Source organism: Hoplias malabaricus, chromosome Y (genome assembly GCF_029633855.1).
Source record: "Hoplias malabaricus isolate fHopMal1 chromosome Y, fHopMal1.hap1, whole genome shotgun sequence".
Lineage (NCBI taxonomy): Eukaryota > Metazoa > Chordata > Actinopteri > Characiformes > Erythrinidae > Hoplias > Hoplias malabaricus.
Window position 1 is genome coordinate 8,749,781 of NC_089820.1, and position 24,142 is coordinate 8,773,922.

The 24,142-nt window shown below is 38.2% G+C and overlaps 2 protein-coding genes and 1 long non-coding RNA gene across 3 annotated transcripts; 2 read left to right on the forward strand and 1 right to left on the reverse strand.

The window, feature by feature from the left end:
* Positions 1-3,333: 3,333 nt before the first annotated feature.
* LOC136678010 (uncharacterized) lies at positions 3,334-5,732 on the forward strand. Its single transcript, XR_010796453.1, has 3 exons — positions 3,334-3,427; positions 5,252-5,323; positions 5,587-5,732. It is a non-coding gene; the product is annotated as an uncharacterized lncRNA (long non-coding RNA).
* A 1,698-nt stretch (positions 5,733-7,430) lies between these two features.
* Positions 7,431-15,005, reverse strand: LOC136678649 (RING finger and CHY zinc finger domain-containing protein 1-like). Its single transcript, XM_066656725.1, has 8 exons — positions 14,931-15,005; positions 13,719-13,838; positions 13,299-13,414; positions 13,070-13,148; positions 12,725-12,828; positions 12,608-12,637; positions 12,173-12,293; positions 7,431-10,482 (listed from the first exon to the last, which is right to left on the reverse strand). The coding sequence occupies exons 1-8, from the start codon at positions 14,979-14,981 to the stop codon at positions 10,288-10,290; spliced, it is 816 nt and encodes a 271-aa protein (XP_066512822.1). The 5' UTR covers positions 14,982-15,005; the 3' UTR covers positions 7,431-10,287.
* Positions 15,006-19,459: 4,454 nt separating this feature from the next.
* Positions 19,460-24,021, forward strand: LOC136679665 (potassium voltage-gated channel subfamily V member 2-like). Its single transcript, XM_066658314.1, has 2 exons — positions 19,460-21,070; positions 23,410-24,021. Exons 1-2 carry the CDS (start codon positions 19,808-19,810, stop codon positions 23,665-23,667), a joined length of 1,521 nt encoding a protein of 506 aa, XP_066514411.1. The 5' UTR covers positions 19,460-19,807; the 3' UTR covers positions 23,668-24,021.
* Positions 24,022-24,142: the final 121 nt, after the last annotated feature.

Genomic DNA, 24,142 nt, shown 5'->3' on the forward strand with positions numbered 1-24,142 from the left:
AATTTAGTTCACGAACTGGAATGTGAAATATGGCTGAATTAACGACAAATGGTGTAGTGGTGCCTTTTTAAATTTTCTCTGTGAAATACGGCTGAATTAACAATTCCTACTTGCACATGCGCTTTTCAACATTACAAGTCAGTCAGTCAGCGTGAATGCCTGTAGGTGGTTCGGCAAAAAGGACACGGAACTGAATGAAAATTGGTAGATCTTGCTTTGGGGTTGTGTTGCAGCCAATGGCTGAAACACAAAAAAATAACACCATACTTAAAAAAAAAAAAAAAAAAAAAAAAAAAAGCTAAAATTGAAAAAAGGATGGCTTCTACAAATGGATAATGATTGTAAACACACCACAAATTCCACAAAAGACTGGTGCAAGCTGAAGGTTTTACCATATGTGTAACAGTGATCTGAACATCCTTGATAATCTGGGGATAGCCCTCAAAACAGCAGAGCATGCAAGATAGCCCAGGACTGCTGCAAAACCTGAAGATTTACAAGGAAGAATGGATGAAAATCCCTCAAACATGAATTGAAAGACAATTTCTACGAAAAGAGTTTACAAGTTGTGATACTTGCCAAAGGTGCTACTAAGTACTAACCATGCAGGGTGCCCAAAGTTTTGCGCTGGGCCTTTTTCCTTTTTGTTATCTTGAAAATGTAAAAGATGGTTAATAAAAAAAAATTGCTTAAAATACAAAGGCAATGTGTCATCTTTAACTTTATCTTTCAGGGATCTTCAACTTGCTTAACTGTTCATGTTAACACATATTTTGACCAGGAGTGCACAATCTTTTGCATGAAATTTTATATCATGCATGAAATATATCTCAAATGATCATGCCCATTGTTTATTTGTAAAAGAGGGCTGTCAATGTCTGACTCAAGAAATAAATTTACGAAAGTTGCTAAATGCAATGAGAATTTAGAGAATGCCATTGCTGGAATAAGTCATGCCATGCTAGAATGCCAGAAATATGAGAATTATAATTTATGATTTAAGTGATAGCTTACATTATTGCATATAAATATAGAGTTTTAGAATGCATGTTTTACACAGTTTATGACATGAACAGAAATTCTCCAGTAATGATAACAAATGAGAACTAATGCCAAATTGAGTGCAGAATGCTCTCATTAACTTTAGTCTATGCTTATGCCTGTGCATCAAAGCAAACATCTCCCTTCTGGGCCAGACCTGCCTGATTTGGACGCTGCATGCACAGACCTTCATGAATGTAGGTTATAGCAGCAAAGAGATTGTTTTCCAAAGTAAAGAGAAGCTTTTTTATTATAGAGTGAGTAACCTTAAACACACACAAACATGAGTTAGACTTTCCTCACTGTGCTTTACAGTTTAAAAAATATAAACAATTAGATGAGACACAATATTCTGTAAGCGCTTATCCAGTTCAGGGTCACGGTGGGTCCAGAGCCTACCTGGAATCACTGGGTGCAAGGCAGGAACACACCCTGGAGGGGGCGCCAGTCCTTCACAGGGCAACACACACACACACACACCAATCCACCTACCAATGTGTGTTTTTGGACTGTGGGAGGACACCGGAGCACCCAGAGGAAACCCACTCGGGCACGGGGAGAACACACCAAACTCACAGACAGTCACCTGGAGCAGGAATCGAACCCACAACCTTCAGGTCCCTGGAGCTGTGTGACTGCGACACTACCTGCTGAACCACTGTGCCACCCCCAGATTAAATAATATGTTTTATTTCAAAAGCCTACACATGGCAATATTGTTAAAATAATATTAATAGCCCTCAAAGGGCCCCCTGTCAGTGCCAGAATCATCCTAACTGTTCCCACCCTGGCGGCGCCCCTGCAGACAGTACTGTCATTCCCCGATTTGAAAAGGGAACCAGATATGGACTGTGCATTTGTGATGTTTGATACCACCAATTTCCTTTCCAATCCGATACTGAAAAAAATTCTGTCCGGTTTTGTATCAGACACTTTGGTGGTGATCTTAGTGTTAATCGTGGTCATAATCCAATATTAGGTCAAATACACCTAATGTGTCTGGTAAATCTAAAAAATTAGTTTATTTCAAATCATAGCTTCATAAAGAATACAAGAAATCACAGTAGTTAATTAACTAATTTATTTAAAACTCTGAAGTATGTAGCTGCCTAAAATATAGCCGAGCTATAATTAAATGACACTTGGTCTATGTAATGATCTAGTCTTTAGGAAGCCTTACCTGAATAAAAAAACTGAATAGACTTTTTTACCTATGTGGGGTTATCTCACATCTATCTATTTTTCCAAGCTGAACCCATGCAGCTATTTGTTGAAGCATGTATTTATTTCCTTACTTATGTCATAACCATATATATTCACTTGAACAACAGCTACAGAGCTTAACATCGCTTAAAGCTCCACATTTTCTCCCTCTGTATCTGGATTGTCAGGGAATCAGGGCTGAGTCAGGGCTGAACTAGCCCACACATGACTCTGTTTTTGCCCTGCCATTGTGTCTGTCTACAGACTGAGTGATTGATTGACTGAGCAGCATGCTGCTGCTGCACTTATGCATTACACACTTACCCAGGCGGAAGAAAAAGTAGTTCCCACAAATTGCGTATCATTTAGACAAGATCTCAGTAGCTTAGTTACTTTTCACTGTGTTCCTGTTAATGATATACATTACTTCAAATGAATGAAGTATCAAAAGTATAAAAAGTTTCATATGAGAATTGATTGCTTAGCATAAAGATCTGGTATCGGAGGTATCGATATTTCAGTATCAATCCGAACATCACTACTGTGCATGCTTTCACGCATATAGCTTATAGCACAAAGTGTCTGTTTTTCAAAACAAAAAAGAGCTTTATCTTCAAGAGTGCGTAATTTTAAACATACAAACACGGGTTAGCCTTTCCTCACTGTTCTTAACTGCTTTAAACAACTGGAGTATCTGCAAACTATGTTTATTTTCAACGGACAATGTTCATGTTGAGGTAGTCTTCTGTTTAAAATTGAAACAAAATATGACAGTTAACGATGTGGGACACACATGGGGTTCAACCGAAAAGAGTCGTGTTTCTGTACAATTACACTTGAAGAAGAAATTAGTAAAACATTGGAGCTATCAATAAAGTGTACACAAGCTTTGTGTTTTGCACATGTTCAGGAAACATTAGTAAAACATTGGAGCTATTGATAAAGTCTACACAAGCATTGTGCTTTGTCCATGCTCAGATTTCCTGTTCAAATCGGGAAATGACAAGTACTATCAAATGGCATGCCGGAAATTCACGACATGTGGGCGCTTGCACAGTCTCTCACTTTCCCAGGATTCTTTGCACGAGAAGCCGATAGGGAAGTGACACGATTGACCAGGTTCCTCCATTGAAAACAGCGGGGTCACTGGGTCCAGTTTATATGTCAATGGGCAGTGGTCAATGTAAGTTGAGGCTCTTTTTGTACTTGTCTGCTCTGCCCTCATCAACAAGCTCAGCAGGACGACTCTATACACTTAAACAAACATCAGATACACATGAAAGATCTGAACCCACTGAATATGTCCTGATATAAATATGACTGTCTATGGTTCTGTGTGTTCTTGTTAAAACTGACAGCAGTGTTTCAGCCTTTGTTCCCATCCAAATTAATGCAAACGCAGACCAATTTGCCGGAAAGCACCAAGGTTAAAAAAATAAACACTATATTATGACTGTAAAAATAAAGACTAAACACTGACTGCAACACACCAGTGCCAATTTCTCACGTTATAGCACCCCCCTGTGTGTATTATTGCTTAATTAAGGAGTAGGGATTTTTTTCCATGCTTTTGCAGTAAATTTACATTTTGAGGTTTGGTTCCAACAAAGAAAAAAGAAGGAAGCAAAAATCCATTGTGGGTCTGCAAACTATTTCCAATATATATATTTTTTCTTCTGGAAGGTGATTGATTAGTCTAAAAACTAGGCCTTGCACTCAGCTGCTCTTTTCTAGTGTGTTTCTGTTTTTCTGGCCACTTTTACAAACAACCAGCAGATTTGAGAACTTCACCCCAACCACCTGCAGCACAATGCTTCCCCAAGTTTCTCCAGCCCCAAAAAAGAAACCACTGGACCTCAGGTGTCCCGACCATCTGAACCCCAGCACACTGTTCCTTATTCCATCTGCAGAACCCAGGGGAACACCTCATTCATGATCCTAGCTGGATCTGGGGACCAGAATGTCTAATTTTCTACAGAAATATTAATCTTACCAACTTTGGGAGAGGGCTTTGTACATAGCAGTGTTTGACTTGATGTGGAATTCGAATAATTAGAACATTTAGTAATGAATGTGCATTCTAAATAATTTTTAAATAAAGATTGATGTTTCTGTATAAACTGCTGAAATATGATCTTATTATTAATTTATTTGAAAACACGCTCAAAAATTCTCCTCATTAGGTCCACCAATGTTGGACAAACCTAAGGGGCCAGAATCTCCCTCGTATCTCTCACTGGTATATCTCTGGTCTTTCTGAAGCTGCTCTGCTCCTGTTTTTTCAGTGGAGCAGTGATTAATGTGTTTATCTTCAGGGTTGAGTTGTGAGTCTCTGAGGAAAGGCGGAGATTTGGTCCTCAGTGGGGTCCTGCTTTTGTTGTAATTGTACTGGGGACATCTGGTCTGGCAAAAACAAATAAAATCTTAGATAAACAATAGCTTGTCACTTTGGTTGACAGTAAGCTCTCTTTTTGGTAACAGGATGTAGCCCCGTCACTGTGGGAGCCTTTAATCTTATGTAATTTGTAACAGTAGAAAATAACTCAGATCTGCATAAACATATGCAGATGTTCATATTCCCTTTATATAAATGGACAGAATTTATTTGGGCTCAGAACTGGACTCGGGTCACTGATGTGTTGACATCTGAAGATAAACTGTCACATTTTTCAGTAACTCAGGAGATAAAAGGTAATGACTCACTCTCTTATTCACATTATTTATATAAGTTTGGTGTTGGCCGGAGCTAACTAAATTAACAAATGCCAGGCCGATGTTTATTCTGTTGGGACAAAACGTTGTATAGATAAAATTTGTGCCTGTTTGTTCCATATGCTGTGTGGAAATTAAAACAATGTAGCTAAAAGAGTGGTGTAAATAGAATGTTGATAGTTTGATTAGAGATTTTGTTTTTATTTATTTTATTTGCTTTTTTATTTTATATTATTTTTGCTTTTAAATATGTGTGTATATATATATATATATATATGGTCCATGTTTTTCCCAGTGGGAGGTTGAGATGGGGCTGAGTGCAGCGTTTCTTCTCTTCCTGGTAATTGCATACACAGCTTGTAAACCAGTGAGTATTGCTTCATGTGGCTTTAAATCATTTCACTAATTAATGTGTTGGAAATTATTAGTAATTATTACAATTATTGCTATTATTGTTGCACTTATGTAATTTCACCATAAATTCTCTCAGGATTTCATGTATATCTTAAAGCAAATTGTGTTTTTGTCCTTTTGTTCCTCTTTGAAACCCCTAGAGCTGCAATTTATTGATGAAATGTTGAAATGCTTTTTTAAAAAAAAGTCCTATTAGAGTGTTATTTCTGTGTCCAGATGAACGTGATCTCATCAAGTCAGGAATCAGACGAGTCAAACGAACCCTCCTCTGAAGAGAATGCCATTGTTCAGGAGACGAGCCCCAAAACCATGCTGGTGACCACTGTGGCACCAGTCAGTGTGGAGAATCCCAACCTTGCCTCCAAGGGTTCTGAACCGCACACCGACATCAACGTGATTCTCCACACCACTAATCCCACCATACAAGCCGAAGTCGTCAGTGTCCAGACAGAAGGCCTTATTCACCCTGATGAGGCTATAGTTCCTCTAGATTCTACTGTTCCCAGCACAGAAATACCACCCATTTTTCCAGCACTCACTACAATACAGCCCTCCATCATCACCACACACGTGGAGAGCCGAGGAGATAATGTCTAGATACACAAATAGCTTAATCAATGGTAGTGTTCAATGTCTCCTCACACACAGAAAGCCAAAGATTATACTGTCCGACTAGATCCAGCATGGGTTCTTTCATTGCTTAATATACCATACACTCCTGTACAAGTAAAATGGGCCAAGTCCAAAATAGCAATATATGAATATTTTAATAGAATTAACAAATAGTGGACAGAATATTCCAGAAGAATTTTCAGGGTCATCATCTGCTCAGAGTCTGGATTTAAATCCTATGGAGGAGATTTGGTAAAGTGATATTTGTTTGGAAACTCAACTCTAAATGAACAGTAAATTAACCTTTTTAAATTATTTAAATAGATCAAGCAAAAAAACTTGCACTTTAACTCTTCTTAGTGCTTCATTATTTCTTGTTTATTAAAAGGTTCATATTTTGACATTATTTTGCAGAGGAGTGAACAACTGGAAAGAAATGTGGTTCTTCAGGCTTTTATCACACACAGCACTAAAGACTGAATATCTCCCACAGGTCTTTACCACTGACCACAGACCGCAGCTTATAGGTCCAGAGCTGTCCCTGTCTCCTTTCTCACTCTCTGTGACTTTGAGTGCTTTATTAACTCTTTATTAAATCAACAAACTGTACTGTTTGATGAAAACAATCCAAGCTTCAGAAATATCTGAAGAGGTGCTATTTTCTCTTCATATGTTCTGTTTTTCCATTAAAATTTTCAACGATTAAACGCAGTGAAAAAGCCAATGATCGAGTTTGTGGGTTTTTAATGTATTCAACTAAACCTTAGGCAAGGATATTTCACAGATATGCATTTAACATATAAACTTATTGTAATGTTTATTAGCAGCACAATCTCAAAGAGTTGTTCAAGACGGCAGATGTTTTGTCTGGATGAAAAACCCCAGAAAGGCATGAATTCTAATAAATGTAAAGGTTTGTTTCTACCCATATTTACCCCCAAAATTTGCATTTCTTGTAAACAAACCTTTATTTTATTAGACTTAATTTCTGTTTTCTATTTTGTTAAATATTAGTACTTTAAATTTTTCTGTCTGAATTAAGGTTTATATAAATATTGTTAAATAATAAAAGCTTATATACATCATTAGCAGCATGATCTCAGATAGCTGTAGAAGTGAAAAACGTTAAGTCTGGATAGAGAACTAGAGCAAAACACCAAAGAATTCATACTACCTGGTTACATTAAAAAAACAACACCAACAAAACCAAGAGTGTTGTCCTTAACTAAATAAACACAATGATGTGCCTAGTTAAAGACAAAATGTGCTGTTTTTAAGAAATCTGTTTCATGAGCACATTACTTTTGGGCTAATTGCATGTGGGAAATGTTTTAAACCAATGAAATGCTGTAAAGGTGCAGCCCACAGTAGGGGGTGCTGGTGAGTTCAACAATCCAGGTGTTAACACAGATCAAGGGTAATGACAAAGGTTTATCAAAAATGTGCTTTATTGTAGATATGTTTTATACAGATTCAAAATTCAGCTCCAAAGGTTTAATGAAGTTGTTCCCAGACACTTATTTTCAAAACTAGAGCCACTAGATGTCTATTCACTTAGTTCTATGTGAACTTTATCATTTTAATATTGCAGAAAGTTGGGTTTTGTCAAAATTAGATGCTATCTTGAGGCAGATATGTTAAAAAAAAACATGGTCTTGGAGGATACAGATTTGTGTTGTTTTCCAATGTAAAACAGCCCAAAAATTGCAAACAAGAGCAAATGCACTATATTGCCAAAAGAATTCTTTCATGTGCCTCACACACATATGAACTTGAGTGACATCCCATTCTTAATCCGTAGGGTTTAATATGATGTCGGCCAACCCTTGGCAGCTGCAACAGCTTCAACCCTTCTGGGAAGGCTTACAACAGGGTTTAGGAGTGTGTTTATGGGAACTGTCTGAACATTCTTCCAGAAGAGCATTTGTGAGGTCAGACACTGATATTGGGCGAGAAGGCCTGCCTCGCTCTAACTCATGCCAAATGTTTTATTGGGTTGAGATCAGGACTCTGTGCGGGCCACACCAAATTTGCTGATCCATATCTTTATGAACCTTGCTTTGTGCACTGGTGCGCAGTCATGTTTGAACAGGATGGGCCATCCCCAAAATCTTCCCACAAAGTTAGGAGCATGAAATTTTCCAAAATCTGTAGGTATGCTGAAGCATTAAGGGTTTCTTTCAAAGGAACTAAGGGACCTCTTGAAGAAGGAGCCAACCTCCTGAACAACAAACCCCACACCATAATCCCTCCTCCACCAAACTTTACACTTGGCACAATGCAGTTAGATAAGCACTGTTCTCCTGGCAACTGCCAGACCCAGTCTCGTACATCAGATAGTCAGATGGAAAAGTGTGATTTGTCACTCCAGAGAATATGTTGCCACTGTTCTAGAGTCCAGAGGTGGCATGCTTTACACCATTGCATCTTATGCTTTGCATTGCACTTGGTGAGGTAAGGCTTAGATGCAGCTGTTCAGCCCTGGAAACCCATTCTATGAAGCTGTCTGAATGCCACAAAAAGTGTGGTCTATAGTGACCAGTCTACAGTCTACCACTTCACGGCTGAGTTGCTGTCATTCACAATCCCTTCCATTGTTATAACAACACTGACAGTTGACTGTGGAATATTTAGTAGCGAGGAAATTTCATGACTGGATTGTTGCACAGGTGGCATCCAATCATAGTACCACATTGGAATACACTGAGCTCCTGAAAGCAAACCATTCTTTCACAAATGTTTGTAGTTGCAGTCTGTATGCCTTGGTGCTTGTCTTTATACACCTGTGGCCATGGAAGGGATTGTAACACCTGAATTCAATGATCTGGACAGGTGAGGTGATACTTTGGGCAACATAGTGTATTTCTCTGTAAAACTGTTCTATCTCAGAAGTGGGTTTACCACTGTGTAGTAGATATTTAATAGCATTCAGATTTAGAGATCCTCTTGTCATTTGTGTGATATTTTCAGGAGAAACTACTGGGAAGCAAATGGAGCAGTGGTTGAAAACCTGACTAATTTTGGACCAGAAAGCAGCTTGCTAGAAGAGATCTGAAACATCTTTACCTTTCAGAATATATATATTTTTTTACTTTGTCTCTTAAAGTACTTTTATCCAACTTAATCCCCATTTGCTGCATTCTTAGAGTACAGTTAAATAACATTTTATGTAGGATAAAATCCATGAAGGGCATGTGAAGTTGCTGAATTCCATAAATAAACTATTTATGTTGCTGTTTAGTAAAGAGACGGTAATCAGTTACTCCGCAAGTTACCACGGGGTGATTCAAAGTTGCTTGGCTCCTTAGGCAAGGTTCCGAAGGGCAATTAAACCATGCACAGCCAAATCTGCAGGCTAAGCCAGCGTAAATAAAACCAGCTATGTCTGCTCTGTAAGCTACAACGTTTATCTTTTTTATAAATAAAACTGTGGCTTAGTTACGCCTTCTGCTTTTTCAAACTTTTCAAAGTTCAGAAAATTAAGGTTTGAAATACATACCGTCATATCAAGGAATTGTCTTTAATATTGTGATATAGTATTTTTATTTAATTATCCTACACACATAATTCAAATTCTATAGTATAAATATTAGAAAGAGACAGATTTAGGTAACGTCTTATTAAAAGCTGTTTCATGATGGTACCTGGAAAACACAATATAAAAACTTTCAGTCACATTCACTTTGCTTAAGGTTTTGTGGTACCCATGAGAATAACAAGAAATCTTTAAAATTCTTCCTGTCAAAAACTAGACCCTGAAAGAACCAAAAACACAGATTTGTAGTTTTTTTTTTTAAATTTACTTGAAGCATTTAGGTTATACAGAATTCAGCAACTGTTAATAGACTTTTTTTTACGGGACTTTTGAGCCAGTGAGTTCAGATGAAATGTACTTATTCTCTGTAGAAACTGACCTCATGATTCTCAGCTGCTGGAGATTAGGCTGAAATGTTTTTGAGTATGCCTCTAAAGGATCAATCAGCTGCTTTCTACCGTGATTTTTCTACATGTCATTAAATACCTGTCGTACTGACACTTAGGGCACCTACTTTAAATGGCAGGCTAAAAGGCAATGAGATAAGTTCACATGAGATAAAGTATCTGCAATATAGTAAAAGGTTAAAACAATAGATAATCATCAAACAATTAAATATTCATAAATATTGTTTAGAACCTTTGGTGCTAGAAAAATGACTGATTGCACCTTTAATGTTTGTACTAACCCAGACTTAGGGTAAACCAGAGAGGATTTAAAGAATAAAAGGGACTGAAAGGAAAGGTGAAGAGGATCTTAAGCAGCTTGGGTCATTGTGTTTCTGACTCAGGCTCAGCAGACTGCTGCTGATGCTGCTGTTGTGATTGTTGCTGTGGTGGTTGTTGTTCTGCAGGCTGTATCAGCCCTCCATCCTGTGCTGTGTTGTAGGAGCCACAGCTGCTGCACTTCATGCCCAAAACATGGAAGGGAACAGTGCAGTGATACTGACAATCATTACACAGGATCTGTAAACACATTGCAACTTGTCAGAAAAGCTGAGAGCTTTGCTTAAACCAGTGGTCGCCAACCAGTTGATCTCCAAGACCATGCAAGTCGATTGCAATAAATCATGACTGCTTCGGTTATGTCCTAACTTACTATACCTGTATCATTCTGTATCCGCAGTGGCTCACGAGCTACTTAAGCAGGGTTCGCGTCCGCTGATACGCGAATTTGCGTTCCTGACTAATAGTGCTGCGGCTCTGTGCTGTTTCTGCCCTGTCTGAGTCAACACAACGACAGAGCTGACGGGTGCAGTATTCAAGATGGGAGATATTACACAAATATTTCATGTGGATTAATAGTTACAGCACAACTGATAGTCAAACTAAACCCCGGTGTTCTGACGAGTCGTGCGACCGTAGAGTACTTTCATAAGTACAGCTGCCTAAATAAAAGGTAGGGCATTTGGATAGAGACATGCACAAAACCCCCTCATGAAGGTAAAGATGAGGTAATTAAAAGCTAGCTACATTGACAACACATTGTCTATAAATGTATCATTTTTTGAACATTTGTTTCAGCATGTACAGTTTTGGAAGGCTGAAGCTAATAACAGTAAGCTAAGACTGTATAATGCACCAGAGGAAAATATATATCACATGAAAAACACATGAAAACATTAAAAATTGTGGAGCATGCACAGGGCTGCTGTAGGATAGTTATCAGTACACATAGTATGTCAGAACACCTGTTTCCTCAGGCACCAAGTACCACAGCCAACCCTCTTTAATGAAGCAAATAAACATTCATTCATTATCTGTAACCTCTTATCCAGTTCAGGGTCGCGGTGGGTCCAGAGCCTACCTGGAATCATTGGGCGCAAGGCAGGAACACACCCTGGAGGGGGCGCCAGTCCTTCACACACACGTTCACTCACACACACCTACGGACACTTTTGAGTCGCCAATTCACCTACCAACGTGTGTTTTTGGACTGTGGGAAGAAACCCACGCGGACGCGAGGAGAACACAGTCACCCGGAGCGGGAATGGAACCCACAACTTACAGGTCCCTGGAGCTGTGTGACTGAGACACTACCTGCTGCACCATCGTGCTGCCCAGCAAGTAAACTGTTTAATTTTATGTTATTGAAGGCTATGGGGACTTACACAGCTTTGTTTTTTTAAGTAGCCCAAGCCTGGTATTTACACTGGTAGATCATTCATTTGTTCGGATTTCAAAGCGTGACCTTGTAGGTAAAAAGGTTGGTGACCACTGGCATAAACCTTAGAGTGCTTTACATGAATCAGTAGAAACCATATCACCCTGCTTTGCTGTAGTGTATTACAATCTATCTGAAAGACCATGTAAATCATAAGATTATTACAGAGTACTAAAAATAACACATGTCAACTTTGCATCACTTTTCCATAAGCAACACTTTTGATGACAGTACAAGCTGCATATTTATTATCCCGTTGTTCACAGCTGAGTTTACATATAGCTTTTCATTATCTAGGTAAATAAAATCAAGAAAGTGTTCTACACAGTTTAGAATGAGTAGCTGAACTGAAAACCATTCACATTAATCCCTAACAAAATCTGGAGCTAACAATGCAAGCAAATTTTATGAGAAAAGTGTATGAGCTGAAGCAACTGGTTCCAAGTGATTTACTGTAACAGCTGGGTTCATGTGGGAGTATAGGCATCCTACCTTTACTGTAGTATGCTGATATTCTGGAGGCATTGGAGACTGAGCAATTTCCTTATCTCTCTTCTCCCAGTACTCCTCCATATTCCAAACAGAGTGCATGCACAGAGGGCAACGATACGCTCTGGAAAAAACACACACACACACAAGACTAGGTTATTTTTAAAGTTTAATTGTATAGTTTAATTTACAGAGTTTACTTTTATACTAATTTTATACACTTTTGCCTGTATTTCATTATGGATCAACATTCAATAGGAAATTCTTTAGACTGGTGGAATTCACTGGTGGTTGCGGGTTGTGGAGAGGAAATAAAATACTATATTTATGTTGTAGACAAAGAGACGCCTGACATATACTCCCACTGTAAAGAAATCAGAGCTTCTATAATCAGGCATTTCACACCAAAATACTGGGTATTACAGACACAGCACTTACCCAGTTCTGCACATGTCTTCAAAGCAAGTCCTACAAACAAACAAATCAATTAAACCTCCATGAATCACCAGTAGGCCGCATAGTGGTATGTATATTGTTGTCACTGTAAGCTCTTACTTGTGCAGCAGGTGACCACAGGGCAGGACATGAGCTCCAATTCTGGACGTGTGGATGTCCTCCATACAGACAGGGCAATTCTGCCTTGACACATTCTCAACACACTGAAAATATAAAATTAACAATATCAGCAGATTAAAAATAAGACATCATACTTAATTGCCTCATGTCCTTTCAAACACACAGTGTTGAGTTGTTCTTCTTACAGTGAACATAGGCATAAACACGTGTAATCTCACCTGAAACACTTGAAAAATAAATAACTCATAATTTGATAAATTCACAAAATTCAGTAGATTAACACAGTGAATAAGCTATGAGTTAAGAGTGAGGAGATATTTTTACCTTGTGGTTCCCTTGAAGATCGCTGGCCAAACATAAATTACACTTCAAACAATGGAAGTACTTCTCTCTAGGTCCAATCCTAAGACAAACAGAAATAAAAAGCTAAGAATTTGTATAAAACTAAAACAACACATGTAATATGGCAATCAGAAATGGCTTTGTAGCATTTATTTAAAAAATAAAAATATAAAAAGACCAATTTATACGAATGTAATCTGGTTCCTCATACCTGCAGATTCCACAGGGCTGGCAGTGATACTGCTTCTTGTTTATATCGAACAGATGACATATGTCGCAGTAATATTCACCAAACTTGACTCCACAGGCTTTACACACTTGCTGAGCCTAGAACACCACAAATGTTAAGTGTCATAAATTGTATTTATCATTAAATTATCTACTATGTTTCAAACTCAGTGTTTCTCAGCTCCAGGGCTATAGTTTCAACTTACAGAACCACAAAGATAAAAGTATCCCTTTAGAGTACAAGCTGTTACTGGTGGAAAACTACTTATTAATTCCCTTCATTTTAGAAGACATTTCAGATGGGCATATGTATATCCAGGAGCTGGTGTACTCACGTCAAGTGAGGCAGAACATTGTTTTATAGATCAACAACAAAGTATGTATGTTTTACACAGGGATGTACCTGCTGAATAGAGCTGCAAACTGCACACTTTACTTCTTTCACCTGGAATCGATCCATCTGATGATTCTCTTCAGCATCGTGACAGAGTCTACATACATAAAAATTTCCACAGCAGGGAGCCTGATGACATAGACAAAGCAGCCTTATTTAATAAGGTCCAAACATGTTTAAAATAGTGATCTTTTATCATTAGCGAGTAAGTACTGTGCCAAAATATTAGAAAATGAGATTTAAAAAGCTATATTTGGGCAGTTTAGTTTAAATCCCTTACAGTCAAGGAGGATATCTGGTAACAAGCTCTGAGCTCCATGGTAGTTATTAACATTTTATAAAAAATAAAATTTACTGTATTTTTTTTTGTACTTATGATTTTATACATGCATTACAGTTATTGATACAAGGTTTTAAATAATAATAATAATCTTAGTACTGTACAGTACTGTGTAGGCTAAATGGAAATGACTTCAAGATATCATTCTTATTAGATGAGAAAATAAAAAAGCAAAATTCTAAAAGTTTTACATGGAATAATATAGAAAAATGAAAATCTCCAATCAATACATTTACTAAACATTAGTCCCACACTGCTCTACATGTTCCTCTCTGCCACAGACATTAAAATATGTTTTTTTAAATCATGATCAGAACCACTGCGTTGTAACTTTTCGCGAGGAGCTATTGGTGAAGGACGTTTGGTCCCATTCACTAGCTGTAAACAATTTTGACCCTGTAAATCTATCTAAAACTGGGCTTTCCGCAACAAAACACTCTATTCAGATCGTGTCTCGTTCATTGTTCACTAAATCTGGAAAAAAATATTAGAATTTCTCTTTAATAACACGCTGAAGCTAGCTTCATATTGGAATGATCCGTTCCACCTTAAATACCAACTTGTACTTAGCTATGCTAGTTGTTTGGACCCCGGAAAAAGGCGGTTAATAGCGTACTCTATTCAAACAAGTGTAAACAGCAAAGCCCAGTTTTAAGATTAGGTCATGTTTAAGGCTTTCCTAAAAATGTGTACAAGCACACACATTCAAACGCTGCCAACGCTAGCATGGTTAGCCGCTAACTTACTGACATACGAATACATTAGAAAATGACCGCACTACAGCCGCTCATAGTGAGACAACAATGCTGAAAGTTTAATATATATATGTTTAATCCATGTCAGATCGGGAACATGATAAATGTATTAAAGAGGAATCTCACTTTAAGCAAACAGCTGCGAACATAATGTTGACATCCAATTTCTGCGGCCATCTTTAGTACAACAGTCCCACCCACTTGCTGGTCTCCAGCCTGCAGTGATATATAGTTTAGTGGTGCACAGATACAGCATAGATATAATATATAAGCACATCTTATTTTTTTTTAATATACAGATTTTTTGTATACTGCCTACTAATCGCCGTTGAGGAATTACATTTCATGTGGTATTTTCTATGCCACAAATGACACTATTTGATAGTGAATTGTAAGCTATTTCATATTCGTGATTTCAAAACAAGAAGTTCTTCCACTTCTTTATACAGTCCATGGAATTCCTCTCTGTTAGACATATCGGACATTGTCTGGGTCCTATATTCTATATTAAATCTAAAATTAATCTAAAACTGCCTCTAAATGGGAGACATATTCTATTAGGAATAAACTGATTCATTAAGTGACTACAAAGCAATTATTAATCTCTTGTAAATATCACTTTATGTTAAAACTAATATAAAATCACTCAAATATTGTTTGCAAATTTCTGTGCTTATATTCCACTTTTAATTTGTTTGTTTGTTTGTTGCTATTCAGCCATGAACTACACAACATAGTTTAAACTACAACACTGGAACGTGGCCTTGGATGTAAATCAGAGGTTGTGTTTATGTAACAGATTGTTCTACATGTAAATGGATTTGTTACAGATACCACAGTTCTATTTAAAAATACAGGATCATCCAAATTCCAGATACTCAGTTTCTTCATTTGACTTTTTATTTGGATTTTATATTGGCCTGAAGTTCTAAAGACCCTTCATAGTGGCATAGTGGATACACAATCACTATATACATTCATTATATAGCATATCTTAGCTTTCTTTGAATTTATGTGCCAAAAACATACATAATTGCAACTTCATTTAGAAGTAAAGTGGTTGTGCCTTTAAGATGAGATCTGTTCTAATGGTCTGCCTTGTCCTTCATTCAAAAAGTACAGTGCTGAATTACTCCTAAGCTGTTGTAGGCTGGCAGGGTGGTCATATGCAAATGTGTTTGTAACCCATAGTAGTGTATTTCATAAGATTAAACAATGAAATGCTGTACGGTCTCTTAAAGAAATGTTGTCTAGTGCAAAAGCCAAATGTTGTACTGTCCCTTTAAATACATGCATTAGAATGTTGTTAAAAATATCAGTTAGTGTTTATTATTATTCAAAGATAATAAAATGTAGCTAGCTCGGTTAAGTGTATATTATTTAATATTTAGATATTTGTTTTGTTTGTTAGCTGTTTTTATGTAAATAGAAAAGTTTAACCCTTCCTTTTAGAGACTAAAGAGATAAAAATTGATTAACACTTTATGACATATACAATATACATATTATCCAAAGCAAAAACACCAAATCATTAATAGTTGTTGCATTTTGTCTTCCTGGGAATGGAAAGTATTTATTTACTTGTATATGTTATCTTTTTTACATATTATCCAAGTTGAATTAAATCAGTCAGTCTCTTCAAAGAATCTAGATTTGATAAAAATAAATGTCGATTTAACCCAGCGCTTATATCTATTCAAATATCCTGGTTACATGTTTATGAGTAAATAGCTGAAAGACTTTAACATATGCTGATTTCTGCAGCTTATTTTCCTGAACACATTCCTAATGAATGGAGCATTTTACACCAAACAACCTTTTCATTCATTCATTCATTATCTGCAACCGCAGTCCAAAAACATGGAGGGTAGGTGAATTGGCTTCTGTAATAACTGTCCTGGTTTGTGAGTTAATGACTGTGTGAGTGTGAGTGAATGTGTGTGTGCCCAGATATGGATTGGTGCTCTGTCCTGGGTGAAATCCTAGTGCCCGATGCAGTCCTCCAGGTGGACGGTCGTTTCTGGTCGAGAGTATGCTGTGCGCGTTTGGCTTCTCGCCAGTGTGTGTGTGTGTGTGAATTGAAGCGTTCTGAGCAAGTGTAGATTGTAAAAGCGTCCTTGGGTATCTAGAAAGGCACTATATAAGTGTAACAATAACTAACTAACTAACTAAGCTTATCCAGTTCAGGGTCAGGGTGCCAAACCACCCTGAATATCTTAATAAAAATGGCTTATTTTAATGTAGGGTTTTTTCATGCAGTATGTCTGGTCAGTGTGTTGGGGTGCCTTTTCTTGATACAGTATTACTGTATTAAGCAAGAAAGCCTTAAAGTCCTAAAAACACTAAGTGACAGGTGGTGGTGCTAATACATTCAGTGGGGGTTAGGGTTGTAATTGTGATTTAACACACACACACACACATACGGCATGTTTGGTCTCTGAGGTCCAATCATTTAGTTTTGTGGTTTTACCTTGGATCCATGCGTCTAATATAGCTAACCTTATGTGTGATGTATTCTCTAATAAATTCATTATGTGTTTTCTGACACTGTGATAAAGTGTAATGTACCTGGTCTAAAGCTGACAAAATATATCTCTTAATAATATAATATAAGCCTACACTGCAAACCTAAATGACTAGTTGAATAAAAGTATAATTCCTTCCTATACAGGTCTGGAGTATTTCTGTAGGACATACAGTTCTGCTGCAAAAATATTTGAAATCATTGAAGGTTTTTTGTGGTTTAATACTGCCCATTAATCAGTAATGGAATATTGTGTTGTCCTGGTGTCTCAGTATCTTATAAAGCATCTTACACGGTATGCTTGTCTTTTGGTGGGGACGGCATGGTGGTGTCACAGTCACACAGCTCCAGGGACCTGAAGGCTGTGGGTTCCCTGTGTCTACATAGGTTTCCACCCAAGGTCCAAAAACACACCTTGGTAGGTGGCTGACCCAAAAAGTTTCCATAGGTGTGAATGTGGAGTCCTATGAAGGACTGGTGCCCCTCCAGGGTGTATTCCTGTCTTGCACTCAGTAATTCCAGGTAGGCTCCGAACCCATCACAATCCTGAACTGGTTAAGCAGTTACAGACAATGAATGAATGTCTTTTGGTGGGTGTACTTTTATTGTTAGTGCTTTGGGTTCTTGAATATAACTGTATAAATACAATATATTATTATTATTTAAGGCGGCACGGTGGCTCAGCAGGTAGTGTCGCAGTCACACAGCTCCAGGAACCTGGAGGGTGTGGGTTTGATTCCCGCTCCGGGTGACTGTCTGTGAGGAGTTGGTATGGTGTCCGCGTGGGTTTCCTCCGGGTGCTCCGGTTTCCTCCTACAGTCCAAAAACACACATTGGTAAGTGGATTGGCGACTGTGTCCGTAGGTGTGAGTGTGTGAGTGAATGTGTGTGTGTCTGTGTTGCCCTGTGAAGGACTGGCGCCCCCTCCAGGGTGTATTCCCGCCTTGCACCCAATGATTCCAGGTAGGCTCTGGACCCACCGCGACCCTGAACTGGATAAGTGGTTACAGATAATGAATGAATGAATGAATGAATTATTATTTAAAGTTTATCTACAGATTCAAATATAACATACTGAAAACTAGTGGTGACGACTAAAACAAATCCAAGCAAACCAACTTGTTTCAATTCTAATGGGAGCAGTGAATTGTAGGTCGGTGTTTTATACACTGGATTTTGTTTTAACTGGTGTAGTTAGAAGGTTATTCTATAAAAAGCTATCTAGTCTGCAGAGATCCATTTACACATGACTACACTACGGCTGCTCCAGACTGACAGGCTAATGTCCTTATCCTACTAAAACCCCACAACCTAATTACTAAAGGTTTCACTAGGATAAATAAAGCAATTCTGGGGTCTTTATTTTTCTGCATTTTATAGTATAGTCTGGCAATAAAGTTACATTTACACATGTTCACTTCCTATGCCAAATGTAATCAGTCAGCTAAGTGTTTAATTTTACACTAATGCTAAGCTAACAAGTAATAGAAGTATATAATTTAGCATGGTTCTAACAAGATTATTATGTGTCAATAAATGGTTCTGTTATTTCTAATAGTCCTGATGTATGTTATGATTTTATTTGGGCAAAACAGTTTATTAAAAATATAACACCACTGTGGTCCGAAATCTCCAATGGATAAATTATTTTACCAGAAAACCTTGACATTTTGGAAATTCATTCATTATTTGGGATCTAACAAACAGTACTCAAAACATTCATGACAAGCCAAACATTAGAGTACAGTAAGATTTTTTTCTGACATAGGCCTATATGTTGTTTTAGTCATAAAATGTGTTTGTTTGTTTGTTTGTTTGTTTTTTTAAATATAATTTTAGAGACTCATGGATCAGTCAAAGGGAGCCAAGAATCCTGAATTACAACACAGAGGGGCAGAGGCTTACCAGAGGATAATTAGCATTAACATTTAAAACATTCAACAGACTGCTGTCATTGGTGCCATTGGTCGGGCAACTCCTGCTTCCTTCTGGTGTCTTCCTGCTTTAAATAAAGTAACATTAAGGCTGTAATACTCCTCCCACGTGTTACTCAGACGGTGGAGTCACTGACTGACTGGAAGCCTTGAGCAATTCATGTCTGGTGAGGTTGCGCTTATTAGATTTATTTATAGGTTTGTTTATCAATTTATAGGACAGTGAAGTGGCCAGTTTGTTACCTCTTTCAGAACTTCATATACTATCCTTGGGACTCTAGAAATTTGGTGTGACTGAACTGAGAGAGGTCTCTTTCACTAAGGCTGCACGTACTGCTTATCTGCATGTTTCTGGGATTGTGAGTTTGCCATTTGGAATCTGTTCCAGAAAGTCTTCTCTTGTGGACACTTTAGGGTATGCATACTCAAAGGGGCAACTTTTCTGGACACAGTGCAAGTAACTTAAATGTAGCTAGCCATGGAGGCTAGTTTTGTAGCTCCATATGATGTATCACCTGAGGTCCTGACCTAAGCAGGTTTGCAGGATGTTCCGAAGACTAAGCCTCTTCCCCAGCTGCAAGATTCCATCAGAACCAGAGTCTAAGGACAGCCAGTTCCCGTTTGCCCAGGACCATGTGGTAAAGCACTGGAACTCACAGGGTGATATTTATGTAATTTATGTTGAAGATGAGGTGGAAGCAAAAACTCCAGATCCTCAGCCTCACCTGCCCTCGCCCCAGAGAAATAGTATCCTCAACATCAACGTTGGAGGTAAGTCATATCAGATCAGCTATAAGATGGCATCAAGGTTCCCCAAGAGCCGCATTGGCCGTCTAGCTGCCTGCACAGATCCTGGAGGGAAGCTGGACCTCTGTGATGACTATGTGGTAAAGGACGATGAATATTTCTTCGACCGGGACCCGAACATTTTCAACAGTGTGTTTAACTTCTACAGGACAGGTGTGTTGTGGATTAGAGATGAATTCTGCCCCAGGAGCTTCCTGGAGGAGATTGGATACTGGGGAGTTAAAATCAGAACAGCACACCCCTGCTGCTGCATGGCCTTTGAAGAACGGTATGATGAACTGGAGGAACAACTCAAGGTCCAGCAGGAACTGGAGGCTGAGCTGGAGACTGAGGATTATGATGAGAATTTTGAAGGGATGGTTTTGGGCAAGACAAGAAGAAAAATCTGGAACTTGATGGAGAACCCCATGTCCTCTATCCCAGCCAAGCTAATGGCTGTGTTCTCTAGCATTTTTGTACTAGCATCCCTAGTGTCCATGAGTCTAGACACAGTAGAAGAGATGGAGTATCTTTCACCCAATGGCAGGTTGAGTGGGAAGACTCACCTAGTACATATAGAGACCATTTGTGTCTTCTTTTTCACAGTGGAATACCTGCTGCGCCTGATCTCAACACCTCACTTGGGTAACTTTGCTAAAAGTGCACTAAATATAGTGGACCTGTTTGCCATTCTGCCGCAGTACATGCAGGCAGCACTGGAGCAGTTTGAGAGTGGCGAAAATGGGAAGCATGCTGCAGATATGAACACAGTGGGCCGTGTGGGTCAGGTGCTGCGAGTTATGAGACTACTCAGGATCTTTCGTATCCTGAAGCTAGCAAGACACTCCACAGGACTCAGAGCCTTTGGCTTCACTCTGAGACAGTGCTACCAACAGGTCGGATGTCTGCTCCTCTTCATTGCCTTGGGCATCTTTATATTCTCTGCAATGGTTTACTCTGTGGAACATGATGTGCCCAACACCAACTTCACTAGCATTCCTCATGCCTGGTGGTGGGCAGCAGTAAGTACATTTCAACTGAATACATCTGAAAGATAAAAGTTTAAGCCCTAACCTTGATTGATGTCAACCATCAACAGTATATTTGGTGCCTGAATGTTACTGTGGCTGGAAATACTGCAGGTTTACACCCAATCAATTCCTATGGTGTTCACTGCATGGTAATATATAATAGTACAGCGAGAATTCAGGTTTCAAGTTATGTAAAATGGGTCAAAGTTTGTAAGAAAGCACATGAGCAAAATGTATTTATCCCTATCTAAACTACTGAGGTGTAAACTTTCATTGTTTGTAAGCTACATTAACCTAAAACTAAATATGCACAATCCAGACTATAAACATATCCTAGCGGGAGGTGAAAACTGGATAAATCCAAGTTTGTTTGTTTTTTTACCGACAGGATAAACATAGACAGGTTTTGTGATGGAAATGTCTGGCTCTAAATAGAGGGCCTTGATTATCTGGATCAGGTGTATTTAAATAGGTTGAGGCACAGTTGCCGTGCTTGACCTGTTCATTCTGTAGGTGTGCCATTCTGTTAAGTAAACACAGTGTTGGAGGAACAAAATGTTGCAGTGCAGGGTTTAGGCTGTCTAGAGAAGTGAGAAAAATGTACAAGCTTCAGATTACAAAATCAGGGACCTGTAACAGCTTCGTAAGACATGGTGTCTCACCAAACCTGCTCCTAACAGATAAGCAGCACTGTCAAGCTGTCAAGAAGCCTGCACTGAGAAAAGAAATTATACACCAAAAAAAAAAACAAGTTAAAAATGTTAACGTTTATCAGAACAAAGGGCAGACCGCGCCAGAGCCCAACATCAAGGAATAGGTTTGGGTTTACCTCAGTAAATACAAAAAATTCTAAGACTAAACCTCAGAGGTATGGTTGCAAAATGATTTGGGAAACTTAAAGGTAGCAAGTGGACACAGTAAAAACTGAAAAGCCAGATTTATATTTAGTTTCTACTTTTTAGTTTACATTTTCTTTCTGCTAAATCCGTATCTTGAAGCTGAAATTGGAAGAACTTGACATAAATTTCTTAATGGCCATTTTGACTCATTATCCAGATATTAGAGCAGATTAGATATTTCATCACTGAAGCACAAGGACCAGGTCAGTTCAGTTCAGTTGACAGCTAATTGATTTTAATCCACTTTGTCCACTCTAGATGAAGTGGTGAAGACTTAGGAGGAGGACGAGGTTAAAAGAGGATTGAGGCGAACGTTATGTGTGAGAGTATAAACAAGAACAGAATATCTATACATTTTTTTGAATAATGGATGTTTCAAATGTGTTAAAATGACAATTCATCTGAGATTTTAAACTAAACAATGTATGGGTTTCATTCACTGTTTGAATTACTACTAACACGTCACAGTTATTTGTGCTACTTTGAGGTTAAACTGAGGCGAGACATCTATGATTGTGCAATGTGGATAAATACATTAATCTGGTCTGATCTAAACTCATCTACAAAGAACCACATTATGAAACACACTGTGGTTGGTCTCAGGGTTGAGCTTGTTGAGTTGGTTTTCTCCAGGCTTCTGATTTCAGTCTGATTCTTCAGGCAGTTAGTCTATAATTGAGGGGTAAATATTTGTAAATATTCATTATAGAACTGTGTCAAATAAAATAACACAATATGAATCCTGGAGAAATCATGGGGCATAGGAAATGAAAGCAATATTAATATCTGTAATTAATATAAAATATGGTACAATTATGTTCCCTATCTAAAAGTACTGAATATGTACTACCGAGGGTACCACCATAGTGGAAGCTAAAGGAACCACCACAGGGACAGTTTTTCTGAGAGTGAGATTACATTTAAAATAGCGTTACATAAATTGTGTACCATTATTATACCATTATATTATACCATTGACACAAGGTTTCAATGGGAACTCAATTGTGAGTGTAATGAATAGAAGTATAAAATAGGTTTGTCTAATGTAGCTACCAACTGTATATTATTAGTGAGAACTCTTTTCCATTGCTGAATTAAACATATTGGTGAAAATTGAGAAACATTAAATAAAGATTTTTTTTGTAGGTCCAGAGTCTCCAGTTTAGCCTCCACAGAGCAGGTCCCCTGCTTGACCATGTTTAAAACAGACTTTGTACAGGGTCTCTGATACATCCAGGCCACTAAGTGTCAGTATAATTGCTGTTTCATAATGTGAAGAATAATCATTTGAGAAAATGACTGATTGCTCCACCGTGTAAGGCTCCAAACATGCAAACTGACTGTGTGTGTGTGTGTGTTTCAAACTTTGCTCACAATTGTCTAACCACTGATGTGTGAGTAAATGTATTTGACACTTCTGTGTTCCTGCAGGTGAGTATATCTACAGTGGGCTATGGGGACATGTACCCTGAGACTCTCCTTGGCCGAATATTTGCCTTTGGCTGCATCTCCTTTGGCATCATCCTCAATGGCCTGCCCATTTCTGTTCTCTTCAACAAGTTTTCAGACTATTATAGTAAGCTGAAAGCTCACGAAGGCTCATCTGGGCTTGGCTTCCAGAGAAATCTCCACCTGAAAAGGAGAGCTAAGAGACGACTGGCTGAGGTCTGCTGTGTGGATGGGTCATAATCTGCATAAAGAATAATGTTACAAACTCATACTAACAGTAAACACTTCAGGTTGAAATCAAAACTACTCTGCAGGCTCCACCCACAAATGTGTCCTTCCATAGCTACTGTTCTTAGTTTAGAAAAGCTTTACTAAAAATACTGGTAAAAAATCCCATTCAGAGAAATATGAAGCTCAGTTTTGACACCAGATCAGCATTAACCAGGAACCCACTTGAAATTTATTAACCATTTTTTGAAAGCACATTCAATGTAGTGAATGATGGGAAACATACCTGAGCTGGCATTTTTTAAACCATTCTCTTTTGTATTGCTACTTAAAATATTATATATGCCATGCTTCATCCTAATACACTCAGTGTCCTATGTACAGTGGTACTTAACATTAAAAATGGTTCTTTTTCTTACATTTGCCTGTCTTTCTTTGCCCTTTAATATTGTGAGTGTTGTCCCTTTAAGAAGCTTGTAAATCTGAT